General features: G+C 43.8%; 1 protein-coding gene across 2 annotated transcripts in view; it reads right to left on the bottom strand.

The window, feature by feature from the left end:
* Positions 1-16,865, bottom strand: part of FTO (FTO alpha-ketoglutarate dependent dioxygenase) — a 184,278-nt gene that overhangs the window by 95,987 nt on the left and 71,426 nt on the right. The window contains exon 8 of one of the 2 annotated variants that reach the window (XM_087729364.1): positions 4,261-4,385. In XM_087729364.1, the coding sequence (XP_087585490.1) occupies positions 4,261-4,385 (125 nt within the window). The remainder of the gene's footprint in view (positions 1-4,260; positions 4,386-16,865) is intronic. The other variant, XM_087729365.1, reaches the window with a different exon arrangement.

The raw sequence follows: 16,865 nt of genomic DNA, 5'->3' as shown, positions 1-16,865 counted from the left end.
GCCTCCCACAAAGGGGGTCAACCTATGCTCCAAAGAACCTGAAAGCAGAACAAGAACCGATGGATGGAGACTAATGAAGGAGAGAAACAGGAGCAATTTCCTGGCAGTCAGAACAATTAATCAGCGGAACAGCTTGCCTCCAGAAGTTTCATCATCCCTTAAGAAAAGAATGGACATGTATAAATATTTGAGTACAATACTTGAGGAAGGTGGGTAGAGGGGAGAGAAAAAGAAGAAGAGGGAGGAAGAGAAAGAAAGAGAAGGAGAGAAGGTAGGAAGGAGAAGAAAAAGGGTAGGAGTAGGGAAGAGATAAGGGAAAGAAGAAGGGGATGGAGACTAGGAAGGAAGGAAGTAGAGAAGGAAGGGAGGGAGAAAGAAAAAGAAAGAGAAAACAAGGTGGTGTCTTAGCAGGTGAGAAAGATGGTAAACAAACCATTCTAAACTATACCTTATAACCTTCCAAATGGGATAATAATAATATAAGAATGGCAAAGAAAAAGAATAATTATGTGAATGTATATCTATAATCTGTATATAAGAGAACAAATGTTAGTAAAAATATTTAGCATAATATAGGTAAATAATATCTGGTCATAAGTAGCTAAGTTTAAATAAATAAAGAAATGTACATACAAATGGATAACGAATAAGGAGATTACGAACGCAAGATAGAAATGTATAGAAGGGAAAACACTAACTGCAAAGAAACCGATTCGGAACTGCTGTATGATATACGATGGAACTTATTGTTCCTATGTTGTTTTTAATGTTATGTGTTTGTTTTTGTTGATGTGTTTATGTGTTTAAAATAAAAAAATTATCCTGGAAAAATAAAAAGAAAAGACATCCACCCTGCCAACAAAAAAATAAATAAATACTTGAGTTAATATGAATTATGCTTGATGACTCTGGAAGAGATGCACGAAAACCTTTTGTAACCAACTGATACGCTTTCTACAGTATGTAAAGAAGGAAGATTTTATGTGTTGTGCTTGTTTTGAAAATAAAAATAAATTTTATTTTTTTAAAAAAAGAAAAGATTGGATAGGCGTTTGTCTTGAAATGGTACAGGACCTTGAGAGTGAACCTATGGCACACGGACCCCTCTCTGCGGGCATGCGAGCTGTCGCCCCAGCTCAGCCCCACTGCGCATGACTCCCACCGGCCAGCTGGTTTTCAGGTCTCTGCCGCGCACGCGTGAGATGTGCGTGCATACAATACAATACAATAGCAGAGTTGGAAGGGACCTTGGAGGTCTTCTAGTCCAAACCCCTGCCTAGGCAGGAAACCCTATACCATTTCAGACAAATGGGGGTGCATGGGGAGGTCACATGTGCAAGCACAGGGGGGCTGGGCACACGTTTGTGTGTCTTGTGCGCATTGCATTATAGGTGTGGGCATGCATGCGTGGGGGGCGGGTAATGCTGCCGACATTACTGCCGGTTCAGTGCACGTGCAATTTTGCGCTCCATATGTGTGCGCACTTGCCCATAAATAGAATATTAAAAAATGGGGGAAAAAAAGAAAAAAAAAGAAACATGCCACAGTGATCGGAGAACCGGTTCGGAGGTGTAGCAGACCTGGGTCATTGCTGGTTCCGGAGACCCAGGCCAGCCAACCATTACCCGTTTGATCGAGCCGGTCTAAACCGGTAGGAACCCACCTCTGAACGTGCGTGCTATCGCGCATGCGTGAGCACATTACGCATGGGAGGACAAAAAGTTTAGCCATCCCTGGTATAGGGTCTCCTGCTGCAGCAGCGTGTTGGACTAGAAGACCTTCAAGGTCCCTTCCGATCAGTGGTGGGATACGACCGGTTCGCCCCATACGGGCGTACCGGTACCTGCTGGGAACACCAGCTTCCGCTACGGTGCTCTGGAGGGCCAGCCCACCTGCCCGACATCCTTACCTGTACTTGAGCCGATTGGGGCTTCCGGGCACGGCGCCTGCGCGACGCTCCACCGAGCAGCTGGAGTGCTGTGGAGCCGTTGCAGAGCGTCGTGGGCGGTAAGCACTCAAGCGCGTGCTGTGTGCGTGCATGTGGTGGACGCCCAGCCCCGTTGCACTGCACGGGTTGCAACGGGATCCGGAACCCCCCATTGCTTCCGACCCTGTTATTGTGTTATAAATCACAACGGCCTATTTACTCGGTGGATCCTACAGATGGTGGCTGTTTAGGGCAGGTCAGTCAAAGACAAAAACCTTGTGTAGAGTCAAGGGAAGGAGGAATTAGCAATTGCAGTTGCAAAATACTCTGGAGGCACCGTCTTTCGAATGCTTTCAAGGCTCCAGCTCTTGACATTCTCTTTCAGGTGTTTAGGTATAATGAGGCCCTGTGCTTTGTCTGCTGTTTTTTTTTCCCCTTCCCTCCCTTCTTCACCCTTCTCCCTCCTTTCTTCTCCACCCTGGACTCCTGCAAAATACTTAACATTTTCGTCCTAGAGGCTCAATTATGCCACTTGGCTCCAGCTTGGGAATAAATTGATAGCTTTAGGGAAAAACAACGACAGGAGGAGGAGGAGGGGGAAAAAACCCCATTGAAACTAGAAGCGATCAAAGAGAGTCGCCGTCCGCCTCCATTCAAAGAAAATCCATATTTATTGCATATTTGCTCTACTAAACTGATCTATTCAGTACGTTAACCTTTGGTAGGTTCCCTTGGTTGGTTTTTTCTCCCCCAAGCCACACACACTCACGGTGTATACAAATATGGAGCTGTGTGTCTGAATTCCTACTTGGGCAAAACTCTTAAGCGTCTGAACATTCCTTCCCAAGGACAGGGAGTCCTGGATGTACCACCACAATTGAGCCCAGCATTTCTGTTGTTAAGTGAGGCATTGGTTAAGTGAGTTTTGCCCCATTTTATGAACGTTCCAGCCACAGTTGTTAAGTGAAGTGCTGCAGTTGATGAATGAATAACTCAGTTGGGAAGTGAATCTGGCTTCCCCATTGACTTGGTTTGTCAGAAGATCGCAAAAGGAAGGAAGATTGAAATAAGGGAGGGAGGGAGAGAGGAAGGAAGGAAGGACAGATCAATGGATGGAAGGAAAGAAGGAAGGAAGAAAGGAAGGACAGATGGACGGAAGGAAGATTGAAATAAGGCTTGGAGGGAGGGAGGAAAGAAGGAAGGAAGAAAGGAAGGACAGATGGACAGAAGGAAGATTGAAATAAGGCTTGGAGGGAGGGAGGAAAGAAGGAAGAAAGGAAGGACAGATGGATGGAAGGAAGATTGAAATAAGGCTTGGAGGGAGGGAGGAAAGAAGGAAGGACAGATCAATGGAAGGAAGGAGGGAAGGAAGGAAGGTATATCGAAATAAGGGAGCAAGAGAGGAAGAGAGGAAGAAAGGAAGGGAAAGATCAATGGATGGATGGAAGGGAGGAAGGAAGGAAGGATGGACAGATGGACGGAAAGAAGGAAGATTGAAATAAGGCTTGGATGGAGGGAGGGAGGACAGATCAATGGAAGGAAGGATGGATGGATGGAAGGAAGACTGAGATAAGGGAGGGAGGGGGAGAGGAAGGAAGGACAGATCAATGGATGGAAGGAAAGAAGGAAGGAAGGAAGGACAGATGGATGGAAGGAAGATTGAAATAAGGCTTAGAGGGAGGGAGGAAAGAAGGAAGGACAGATAAAGGGAAGGAAGGAAGGAAGGAAGGAAGGAAGGAAGGAAGGAAGGAAGGAAGGAACATCGAAATAAGGGAGGGAGAGAGGAAGGAAGGAAGGACAGATCAAAGGATGGATGGAAGGGAAGAAGGAAGGAAGGATGGACAGATGGATTGAAGGAATATTGAAATAAAGCTTGGATGGAGGAAGGGAGGGAGGGCAGATCAATGGAAGGAAGGAAGGATGGAAGGAAGGAAGGAAGGGAAGGATGGAAGGAAAGAAGGAAGGAAGGAAGACTGTGATGAGGGAGAGAGGGAGGGAGGGAGGGAGGAAGGAAGGAAGGAAGGAAGGGAGGTAAAAAGGAAGACAATTAAAGTAAGATGCAATGGGAGTATAGAACAACCCAGGAATGCTCAAATGACGATTAAAAAGATCAGTTAGTTAGTTTCCCTCTTTAGAGTCTAAAGTGAGACATGCTCAAAACAAGGAAACCTAGAATACGTAGATATCGAAACATTTTTAAAGAAAGAGGGTACAGCAGCTGCTGGGAACGGTCTTACTTTTTCTACTTTTTCTTCCGTGCGATTTCCATCTCTTTCTATTTTTCTAAACGTATCAAGGGCCTACTGTGCTCTCCTTCAATGCCACTTTCTCACCTCACCAGCCACTCTTGACGCCGAGCTTGTCGTTCAACCAGGAGGGGGAGAAGGCTGCTGATTTTTTCATTCCTTTGTTCCTCCATCTGTTCTTCTTTTCGTAATTCACGGAGCAGTAGACTCGTCTTCGGGGGGTGGGTGGGGAGGAGAGGAGGGGGTTGGGGAGAGGTTGGCAGCAAAGAGAGAGAGAGAGAAAAAAGCCATAAACGTTATAAAACAAATAAAAGAAAGAAACAAAGCATAAAATTAATTAAGCAGACCATAAGCAAATAGGGACAGTAAATCAATGCGCCTTTTTATTACACTTCTATGGCCTGGAAATCAATACAGTAAACGACGGGTCAAGAAGGGGACCAACCTCACTTTGGTATTTAATCAAAGTACATGAAATCTTCAGGTGAAAATCTTAAAGCATCATCAGGTTCGTATTGGGAATTCATTTTTGTCAGGTACAATTATTTGGTATTTTTCTGATAAATGCCAAAACAAAACAAACCCCAGCCCAACCCAATATTTGGAATATTTGGAATGCAGTTTTCTAGAGATACATTTTCAGTCTCACACTGTTCTTTCTCATATGCTACTTATTAGGGGGGAAGGAAGGAAGGAAGGAAGGAAGGAAGGAAGGAAGGAAGGAAGGAAGGAAAAGAGGAAAGGAAGGAAATAGTGAAAAAGGGAGGCAGGGAGAAAATAAAGCAAAAGGCAAGAAAGCAAGATAGGGAGGAGGAGGAGGAGGAGGAGGAGGAGGAGGAGGAAGAGGAGGAGGAGGAGGTGGTGGTGATAAAGGAGAAGGAGGAGGAGAAGGAGAAGGAGAAGGAGAAGAAGGAAGAAGAAGAAGAAGAAGAAGAAGAAGAAGAAGAAGAAGAAGAAGAAGAAGAAGAAGAAGAAGAAAAAGAAGAAAGATGGAAGGAAAGAAAAGAGGGAAGGAAGGAAAGTGAAAAAGGAGAGAGGAGGAAATAAACCAAAAGGAAGGAAGGAAGAAAAAGAGGAAAAGAAGGAAAAAAGGAAAGGAAATAGTGAAAAAGGGAGGGAGGAAGAAAATAAAGCAAAAGACATGAAAGTAGGAAGGCAGGGAGGAGGAGGGTGAGGGTGAGAGTGAGGAGGAGGAGGGGGGGAGGAGGAGGAGGAGATGAAGAAGACGAAGACTACGAAGAAGAAGAAGAAGAAGAAGAAGAAGAAGAAGAAGAAGAAGAAGAAGAAGAAGAAGAAGAAGAAGAAGAAGAAGAAGAAGGGAAAAGAAGGAAGAAAGAAAAGTGAAAAAGGCGGGATGAAGGAAATAAAGCGGAGGGAGGAAGGAAGGAAGGAAGGAAGGAAGGAAGGAAGGAAGGAAGGAAGGAAGGAAGGAAGGAAGGAAGGAAGGAACATTAAGGTAAGATGCAAGGAGAGAATCAACCTCTTCCAGCATGAGGTTTCTAACATGAACTATTCTGCTCAACCGTACTAATGCGGAGAAAGTGCTAATGTATAAAAATGTATACATTTCCTCTCGGAATGAGATGCTGCTTATATTGCCAACGTGCTTTACATGATTAAGTAAACCATGACTTAAGGGTGATGAGGTCAGAACCGCAGCCTCCGTGAATATAAAATAACAAGAGCTTCCAAGGGCTCAATTCTCATTTTCAAACGGGGCTTAGCCAAAGGTTAGGAGGTGATAAGAAATATCCTGACAGCCTGAGGTCAAGGGTTCAAGAAATGTGGCCAAAGATATTATCAACTTGGAAAGCCATTTCCTCAAATCAACACTGTGGGGTTGTTGTTTTTTTTGTTTTAATTTTGTAAAGAAGAACTGATCAATCAAAAGCTTGAGTGGTGCATTCCCTCTCTCTAAATATATACCTATATTTTCGGAAGATGTTCTTTTGAACAAGGGCCTTCTTATCAAAGTAAAGGTCAGCTCTGGGGTTTCTCATTCACTTAATGATCTTTAATGACAGATGACTGTCCATAGAAATTCTTTTTCACCCGATGTTGAGTGAAGCCTTCGACTTCGCTGCAGGATCTCCCTTCTTTTCCTTCGCAAGGCATGTCTAAGACCTGAGGTCATTTGAACCAACAAACGAGGCCCGTAGGTCTGTCTTATCTCATCGGTCGCCCAACGGAGAATTTGTTTGGAAGGGTTCTAATGTTTAGCATCTGTGGAAGGTGATCTTCCTCCACTCCCTTCCCTGCTGAAAACACATCCTGGATGGGCCCAGTGAGAAAGATAAGAATAGAGTAGTGTAGTGTAGTGTAGTGTAGTGTAGTGTAGTGTAGTGTAGTGTAGTGTAGTGTAGTGTAGTGCAGTGCAGTGCAGTGCAGTGCAGTGCAGTGTAGTGTAGAGTGGAGTAGAATGGAGTAGAGTGGAGTGGAGTGGAGTGGAGTGGAGTGGAGTGGAGTAGAGTAGAGTATAATAGAATATTGGAAAATAGAATAGAATAAAATAGAATAGAATATTGGAATGTAGAGAAGAGTAGAATAGAGTAGAATAGAATATTAGAATGTAGAATATAATAAAGTAGAGTAGAGTAGAGTAGAGTAGAGTAGAGTAGAGTAGAGTAGAGTAGAGTAGAGTAGAGTATAATAGAATTTTGGAAAATAGAATAGAATAAAATAGAATAGAATAGAATATTGGAATGTAGAGAAGAGTATAATAGAGTAGAATAGAATATTAGAATGTAGAATATAATAAAGTAGACTAGACTAGACTAGACTAGACTAGACTAGACTAGAGTAGAGTAGAACAGAACAGAAAATTGAATGTAGAGTAGAATAGAATATTAGAATGTAGAATAGAATGAAATGGAATGGAATAGAATAGAATTCTTTATTGGCCAAGGGTGATTGGACACACAAGGAATTTGTCAGTGTACATAAGGAGAATAAAAATACATTCATCAAGAATAAAAAGATACAACATTTAGTGATAGTCAAGGTCACTAATAAGCTATCAAATCATACCAGGAAACTAAATAAAACAATATAAATAGTAAAGATACAAGCAACATGGTTATAGTCATCAGTGAGAAGCAATTGGTACTAAGAAGAAGAGAAGAGAAGAAGAATAGTAATACAGTAAATTATTTGATAATGCTGTGGGAATTAGTTGTTTAGCAGAGTGATGGCGTTTGGGGAAAGAACTGTCTTTGTGTCTAGTTCTTCTGGCGTGCAGAGCCCTATAGCATCGCTTTGAGGGTACAGGTTGAAGCAATTTATCTCCAGGATGCGAGGGGTCTGTAGATATTTTCACAGGCCTCTCTTTGAGTCCTGCAGTGTTCAGGTCCTCAATGGAAGGCAGGTTACAATCAATTGACAATGGATAATTAACAAGCCACAGCATCAACCACTCTGTGCCACCAAGAGATTCTAGACTCTTGGTTCGGCTGGCCGGGAGGGGGAGGTGTGGTGTTTGAGACCTTCCCTCAAAGGATCGATGTGATTTAGGCCATGTTTGGGGCATTGAATTCTCCCTGCTCCTGGAACTGAACAGGCGAAAGGATGCTCTGCTCCTCTTTAGCACTTCATTTTGTCAACAAATAAGGTTTTCATCGGGAGATCTAATGTACTTCCCAGCAGAGATTAAGAAGGATCAGTTCTGAGCTCTCGCTAAGCCCTTCTCACTTCAAGGGTTGAGGACCAAAATAAATAGCCAGGGATGGAGGGAACTTTAGTTCCTAAGCAGCAGAGCCTCCCTCTTCCAACTCCTGCAAATTATCCCATGGAAAACAGTTCTTTTGAGTTATAATTTATAAGTGCGGGAAGTGGGGAACTAGCAATAGCAATAGCAGTTAGACTTATATACCGCTTCATAGGGCTTTCAGCCCTCTCTAAGCGGTTTACAGAGTCAGCATATCGCCCCCACAGTCTGGGTCCTCATTTCACCCACCTCGGAAGGATGGAAGGCTGAGTCAACTTTGAGGTGGTCAAGATCTAACTGGTGGCAATCGGCAGAATTAGCCTGCAATACTGCAATTGAACCACTGCAACACCACGGCCCTTCCTTCCTTCCTTCCTTCCTTCCTTCCTTCCTTCCTTCCTTCCTTCCTTCCTTCCTTCCTTCCTTCCTTCCTTCCTTCCTCCCCGCTCCCTCTCAATAGTATTTAGATTTATATACTGCTTCATAGCAATAGCTCTTAGACTTAAATACCACTTTACAGCCCTCTCTAAGCGGTTTACAGAGTCAGCGTCTTGCCCCCCAAAATCTGGGTCCTCATTTTACCCACCTCGGAAGGCTGAGTCAACCTTGAGCCTGTCAGGACCGAACAGAATGGAATGGATATTCTGGTTTTAAGATATCGCACCTGTCCTTGGGACTCACACATTAAAACGGTAACCCTACTTCTTTTTTAAAAAAATTATTGCACCGTGCTCAACACCAACAACTTCATTCAACAATTCCAGTGGAAGTTTTTTGGGTTTTTAAAACCTTCAGGGAGCTGTTGAAAAATGGCCGCCTGCTTGTGGAGAGAAACGAAAGGAAGGAGAGAAGCGAGGGAGGAGGAAAAGGGAGGGGAGGCCGCTGCTCTTTATAGAAGCCAGCTGTTGCAACATGTGGTCCTTTTGGCCTGCCTTGGCTTCCCCACTGTTAGCCCAGTGCAGGTATAACTAACATGTCAGTGCTTTGAAGAGCACTCAACGGGTTTGCAGAGATGACGAATGGCCGAAGATCATATGCAACACAGAACGCATCGAGTAATTCATATTTCGGTGTACGATTGTCCCAGGTCCTGTAGTTTTAACGTATGGGAAGGAGCTAGTGAATGGAAGGGAAGGGAAGAGGAGAAGAGAGGAGGGGAGAGAAGAGAATAAGAGAATAAACCCTATACCATTTCAGATAAATGTCTGTCTAATCTCTCCTTAAAAGCTTCCAGTGTTGGGAGTCCCCACAACTTCTGGAGGCAAATTGTTCCACCGATGAATTGTTCTCATTGTCAGGAAATTTCTCCTCAGTTCTAAGTTGCTTCTCTCCTTGATTAGTTTCCATCCATTGCTTCTTGTCCTGCCCTCAGGTGCTTTGGAGAATAGCTTGACTCCCTCTTCTTTGTGGCAGCCCCTGAGATATTGGAAGACTGCTGTCATGTCTCCCCTAGTTCTTCTTTTGATTAAACTAGACATCCCCAGTTCCTGCAACTGTTCTTCATGTTTTGGCCTCCAGTCCCCTAATCATCTTTGTTGCTCTTCTCTGCACTCTTTCTAGAGTCTCCACATCTTTTCTACATCGTGGCGACCAAAACTGAACGCAGTATATTCCAATTGTGGCCTTCCCAAGACCTTATAAAGTGGTATTAACACTTCACAGGATCTTGATTCTATCCCTCTGTTTATGCAGCCTAGAACTGTGCCCGCTAGTGTAGCACAGACCCGCTGCCTTGGTCTTGACAGTCCATTCTCCAAAGCGCCTGAAGGCAGGAGAAGAAGCAATGGGTGGAAACTAATCAAGGAGAGAAGCAACTTAGAACTAAGGAGAAATTTCCTGAACAATTAGAACAATTAACCAGTGGAAGAACTTGCCTCCAGAAGTTGTGAATGCTTAAACACTGGAAGTTTTTAAGAAGATGTTGAATATCCATTTGCCTGAAGTGGTGTAGGGTTTCCTGCCTAGGCAGGGGGGTGGACTAGAAGACCTCCAAGGTCCCTTCCAACTCTGTTATTCTATTCTATTCTATTCTATTCCATTCCATTCTATTCTACTACTCTACTCTATTTATTAAGAGATCTTCAAGCACCTACTTCAAGGTACACATCTCAATAGCAACCCATCAAAACAGAAGCCGTGACTTTCCCGCGACTCTTAAATCTTTCCCATCAAGTACATTAACTACTGCTGCTTTTAAACAAAAAAGCCGCTTTCTTACGACAGGAGAAGGGATGGGATTTTTCTAGCCTCTCCCTATATAACCAAAGCCTCGTTTTGACCGTTGCAGATTTACAAAATTGTTGCTTTCGCTCTCTGCCCTCCCAACCTATGTTTCTCTTCTTCCCCTTGACCTGCAATTTTAAAACTGAGCCTAATCTACTTCGGCTGGCTTGGCCTATGCAGTCAACACACAGACGAGAGACTCGGGGGAGAGGGGGAAATGCATTTTTTCTCTCCTTTTTGGAGTCGGAGAAATCCCAACGACGGCAACAAAGCCTGCCTCTAAAATACCTAGGAAGCGGACAAAAAAATAATAAAAGGAAGGACAGGAACGGAATGAAAAATACGAAGGTCAATATTTCCATCCGGCAGTCGGGGGGATATATATATGTATATATATATTTCAAGCTATTTAGCTCTCATCAGCTAGGGTTGTGACACTAAATATATACCTTCTTCCCTGGCTTCAGCTGATAAGGAGGAGACCTGTGGCTTAATGGCTAAGACGTTTGCCTAAGATGCAGTACAGCACAGGTTCGAATCCTAGTAAGGGTATGGCTAGCTGATGAGAGCTAAATAGCTTGAAATAGATCTATACTAGTCTCCCTTTATTTATTTATCAGCACAAATAAAAAAACACAAATATAACAAAGGCAACAGTAAAAATATTGGGTTTCTGTCGTGATGGACTCTTGTGACGAGCCGACTGACAGATGATGGAAGCAGTTAGCTTCCTCCCATAATTGGGGCTTACCAGGGGTTGTGACACTAAATGTATGTATGTATGTATGTATGTATGTATGTATGTATGTCTGTCTGTCTGTCTGTCTGTCTGTCAGTTTTTGAGAAGTAAGGAATACTTATTCTTAAGGGCGGTTTTCTCCTAGATTTATTCTCGGGATTGACAATTGTAGGGAAAATACTTAACTAATCTCTCATTCCAGATCAAAATGATTCTGGAAAGGTATGCTAGTGGTTTGCAAGAAAGAAAGAAGGAAAAAAGGAAAGAAAGAAGGAAAGAAGGAACGAAAGAAAGAAAGAAGGAAGGAAGGAAAGGAGGAAGGAACAAAAGAAAGAAAGAAGGAAGGAAGGAAGGAAGGAAGGAAAGAAGAAAGAAAGAAAGAAAGAAAGAAAGAAAGAAAGAAAGAAAGAAAGAAAGAAAGAAAGAGAAAAAGAAAGAGTTGAGGTCAGTAAAATATTTTCCAGGTCAAAAGATCAACCATGGGATACAAAGACACTTTTCCCCTAGCAAATCAATCAACTTGCCACAGAGCATGCAAGACCAATAGTCATCAACTCCAGGACAGAGACAAAAAAATATACTCTTTGTCCCCTTTTTTAACACAATAGGTTATTTAAAGCTTGTGAACACTCTCGCTTCGCATCCTGCCCTCATCCCTCTTTGGATACTCATGAATTAAAAACAAAGGGTCCCAATGAATATGGTAGCCATGCTGCAGGGTTAAGCATGCAACCTTAAAATATGGTACCCTTACGTCCGGGCGTAAAAAGGCCCTTGACAATGTGGACAGGAATTACTGCTGTTCGAGAAAAAGGAGACAATTAAAAAGCATCCAGGCTGTTTGCCGAAACAGCTGTTGGCGTTTTCATCCCATCTGACCTCTAAAAAGGAGAAGGGGTATAACCCCCCCCCCCCAAACACCTTGGATATTTTAAAACAAGAGGACTAGAAGGGATGATGCCTGCCTCTTCGTTTTTCTTGTAAAAATGGGCTTTGCCCAATGGCAAATATCGCCGCCTGATTTTTCTACTTCGATACAGTTCTTGCCCAACTTTGGAAAAACGGAAAGGGAGAGGGAAGACGGTGTGGAGATCTCTCGAAGAAAGGGGAAGGTCAAGTTCTGGCTTGACTACGTTGCGAAGGGGAATAAGAAGGGTGTAAAAAGTGCCCTCTTTGGAAACGACTGACAAATGGGAGATGTTGAAGAGAAGAATCTCTGAACCGAAGCATTGGGGGAGTTCTGTGAAGTTTTTGCATGCTTAACAGGGAACATGCTAAGAGCCAGTTTGGTCTAGTGACTGAGGCATCAGGCTAGAAACTGGGAGACTGTGAGTTCTAGTCCCGCTTTAGGCATGACAGCCGGTTGGGCGACTGTGGGCTAATCACTAGGATATTGGGAGTTCAGTTTTAAGGTATAGAAGCTGCTTAGCTGACTTTGGGTGAATCACCAGGAGAGGATGAGTTCTAGTTCTATATTAGGCATGAAAGTCAGCTGGGTGACTTTACACGAATCACCAGGAGATGGTGAGTTTTAGTTTCAGCCATGAAAACCAGTTTGGTGACTTTAGGAGAATCATCAGGCGATGGTGAGTTCTAGTTTCAGCCATGAAAGCCATCTGGGTGACTTTAGGAGAATCACCAGGAGAGGGTGAGTTTTAGTCTCAGCCATGAAAGCCAGCTGGGTGACTTTGAGATGATCACACTGTAGAGACGGTGAGTTCTAGTCCCAGCTGGGTGACTTTGGGCCCATCATTCTCTCTCAGTCCAATAGAATGAAAATGCTGTGTTACCACCTTGCATTTTTTGTAAAAATAATAAAGGCAGGAGACAAATAAACAAACATCAAAATCCTAGCCATGGTGTGACTCAGCACACCTTTCATTCCTTCCTCGCTTCTCTTTCTAGGACCTCAAAATCTGTAGGAAACCCTAACAGAAGATCTGAGGAACATGGAGTCCCAATGGATGCCATCGACTCTTCTCAAGCCCAACTTCTCCTGGCCAGTCTGGTCCTCCCCGCCTGACTCATGGTTACACAAGAGTGAAATCCAGCAGGTTTTTGACAGGTTCTGGAGAACCGGTAGCAGAAATGTTGAGTAGTTCGGCGAACCAGCAAATGCCACCTATGGCTGGCCCCCGAGTGGGTTTGGAATAGAGATTTTGCAGTATCCTTCCCCTAGAGTGGGGAGGGAATGGATATTTTGCAGTATCCTTCCCCTGGAATGGGGAGGAAATGGGGATTTTGCAGTATCCTTCCCCTGGAGTGGATTCAGAATGGAGATTTTGCAGTATCCTTTCCCTGGAGTGGGAAGGGAAGGGAGATTTTGCAGTATCCTTCCCCTGGAATGGGAAGGGAAGGGAGATTTTGCAGTATCCTTCCCCTGGAGTGGGGAGGGAATGGGGATTTTGCAGTCTCCTTCCCCTGGAGTGGGAAGAGAAGGGAGATTATGCAGTATCCTTCCCCTGGAGTGGGGAGGGAATGGAGATTTTTCAATATCGATCCCCTGGGGTGGGGAGGGTATGGAGATTTTTCAATATCGATCCCCTGGAGTGGGGAGGGAATGGAGATTTTTCAATATCGATCCCCTGGAGTGGGGAGGGTATGGAGATTTTACAGTATCCATCCCCTACCATGCCCACCAAGCCACGCCCACAGAACCAGTAGTAAAAAAAAATGAATTTCATTATTGTGGTAACGCCTTCATAAATGAAAAGCGTTCGTGGGAAGCTTTTGGAAGGAGGAAGGGGGAAAAAAAAACCTCCACTCCTTGGGGAACGAATGCAATAAAAGAAAAGTTTTGTTTCTGCCACGTGGGCTTACTACTGGACTTCAGAAAATACATATATATGAAAAAAAAAAAAACCATCCCATTCTCTTTTGTGAAACAGATACTTTCTCTTCTCTTCCAGCGGGAAGAAAACACGCTGTGGATAAACAGAACAAAAGAAAGGGGAAAAAAAAGAAGAAAGCAACAGAAGAAAGGAAAGCCAAGCCATGCATAATAAATATCAGAATGGAAGTTTTGCTCATCAAACTAAGATTCCAAATATATTCTAATCTCTTGAGCCACCTTGCTTTGATGTCTGCCGAATGAGAAAGCCTGTGTATTTTGTAAGATTTACAGCATGCCCAGTGGAAACGGTCTCATATTTCACTTTTCCCCCCCCTCTCCTCCTTCTCTATTTGAAATTAAGAATATATTAGGCCAATTGAGTTTCCTGATGTTTATTGTGTTGGACTGAGAACTTATTCAGAGATTCAGAAGGTCTCCGCGCTTAACTGCAGCATCAATAGCATTCCTAGAAGTTCATTTTTCTCTGCTAAAAAAAAAGGGGGGGGGTTGGCTGGAAATAAGATCTGAAAAATCATCTGGTTTGGTTGGGGGGGGGGAAGCTCGCTTCACATGAGAAGCCACAAAGGAAAGTTTAAAATGGCCATTCTTTGATAAAGTGGATGGCGTTGTTGTTTTTAAAAGAAACAATAGCAAGGATTTAAAATAGAATTTAGAACAGAATAGAGTTGGAAGGGACCTTGGAGGTCTTCTAGTCCAACCCCCTGCCTAGGCAGGAAACCCTACACCACTTCAGACAAATGGTTATCCAACATCTTCTTTAAAACTTCCAGTGTTGGAACATTCACAACTTCTGGAGGCAAGTTGTTCCCCTGATTAATTGTTCCAACTGTCAGGAAATTTCTCCCTAGTTCTAGGTTGCTTCTTGATTAGTTTCCACCCATTGCTTCTTGTTCAAAGTTGCACCCCTAACTTTGTAGCTACCACCTGATCCTAGAAAAAGCAAGCAGCTGCTTTCATGACCTGCAGATACGTTCAACCTAAGAGCCCTGGTGGCACAGTGGTTGGAGGGCAGTACTGCAGGCTACTTCTGCTGACTTCCGTTGCTTGCGGTTCGGCAGTTCGAATCTCACTAGGCTCAAGGTTGACTCAGCCTTCCATTCTTCCGAGGTGGATAAAATTGTTGGGGAAAATAAGCTGACTCTGTAAACCGCTTAGAGAGGGCTGTAAAGCACTGTGAAGTGGTATATAAATCTAAGTGCTATTGTTATTGCTTTGCTCTTTTCCCCTTCCTTCCTTCCTTCCTTCCTTCCTTCCTTCCTTCCTTCCTTCCTTCCTTCCTTCCTTCCTTCCTTTCCTTCCTGCCCTCCCTCCCTTCTTCCTTTCTGTGAAATAGTTAGAAAGCAGTATTGTAGGCTAACTCTGCCAACTGCCAGGAGTTCGATCATGATTGGCTCAAGATTGACTCAGCGTTCTGTAATTCCGAGGTTGGTAAAATGAGGATCCAGATTGTTCGGGGCAATATGCTAACTCTGTAAGTTGCTTAGAGAGGGCTGTAAAGCACTGTGAAGCGGTATATAAGTCTATTGCTAAGTGCTATCTTCCTCCCACCCCCCCCTCCCAAAGCATCATTTTGGAACAGAATCTGAAGCACTCCGCTGCCCATTAATAATCTAACAAATTGCAAGGAAACGGTAAGAGCCGCATGGAAAATACTCGAAAAATAAATGCTCAGACAAACTAGTTTTACAGGGCTGATTCTTCTCTGACATTATGAAGGACAGCTTAATATTTAAATTCATGCACATTTTCTCCAGCTGCCAAACGTCTTTCTCAAGCTTATGCCTTATTCAGAATACAATACCTACAAACCTTTTGAATGAAAGGCACCGGCGGAATTTATTTTATTCTATCTACATGTCATTAATATGTATTATATCTCCATGCAGTTCGAGAATAGATCCCTGCATCTCTTGGGCTAGCGCAATAAAGGTTATAGGTCCTTGGGGATTTTCCCTACCTTTTTAAATATATATATATCTGATCCCATGTGGGCTTGATTTACAAGTTACTCAAACTGCCTTGTGCAACTTAAACCTGGATTCTGCGCGCTGACACCGGAAACGTGTCCCTGTTCAAATAGGAATTCTCAAAAAAGAATAATAACAGAGTGGGAAGGGACCTCGGAGGTCCTCTAGCCCAACCATCTACTCAAGCAGGAAATCCTACATCATTTCAGACAGATGATTGGCCGATCTCTTCTTAAGAGCCTCCAATGTTGGAGCGCCTACAACTTCTGAGCCACGATGGCGCAGTGGTCAGAGAGCAGTACTGCAGGTTACTTCGGCTACTGCTGTCTGTCTGCACTTTGGCAGTTCCAATCTCACCAGGCTCAAGGTTGACTCAGCCTTCCGAGGTGGGTAAAATGAGGAACCAGATTTGGGGAGGCAATATGCTGACTTTGTAAACCGCTTAGAGAGGGCTGTAAAGCACTGTAAAGTGGTATATAAGTCTAAGGGCCTTTGCTATTGCTTTGCTCTTTTCCTCTTCCTTTCTTCCTTTCTTCCTTCCTTCCTGATGAATTGTTCTCACTGTTGGGGAATTTCTCCTTAGTTCTTCTCTCCTTGATGAGTTTCCATCCGTCCCTTCTCGTCCTGCCTTCAGCTGCTTTGGAGAAGAGGTTGACTCTCCCTCTTCCTTGTGGCAGCTGCCCAAATGTCACCTCTACAGCTTAACGTCCTGTGAAATTTGAAACTTATGAGGCTGGGTAGACTTCCCTCCTCTATCTATCTCAAGTTGTCATTGCCAGAACAACCCTAATCCCAAGGCATCATTCACAGGTTTGTCCCTTTCTGCAGCCCACTTGAGACACCCATCCATTCACGCCACGTTGCTTTCAGTGGAATGTGCCTTTGGAAGGAACTGCTTCCCATTGTCAGTCAATCATGTCCACACCTCCTGGGATTCAAAATTTCCCTAGCCGTTTGGAAGATGTCAAGGTGGATGACTTATCAGCCTCATTTTAGCAATAGCAATAGCAGTTAGACTTATATACCGCTTCATAGGGCTTTCAGCCCTCTCTAAGCGGTTTACAGAGTCAGCATATTGCCCCCAACAACAATCCGGGTCCTCATTTTACCCACCTCGGAAGGATGGAAGGCTGAGTCAACCTTGAGCCGGTGAGATTTGAACAGCCGAACTGCAGTCAGCTGAAGTAGCCTGCAGTGCTGCATTTA

Source organism: Thamnophis sirtalis, unplaced genomic scaffold (genome assembly GCF_051295495.1).
Source record: "Thamnophis sirtalis isolate CommonGarterSnake01/CBP01778 unplaced genomic scaffold, rThaSir2_p1.2 scaffold_14, whole genome shotgun sequence".
NCBI classification, from domain to species: Eukaryota; Metazoa; Chordata; class Lepidosauria; order Squamata; family Natricidae; genus Thamnophis; species Thamnophis sirtalis.
Note: the sequence above shows the minus strand (reverse complement) of the source record. Positions and strands in the feature narration are given on the sequence as shown.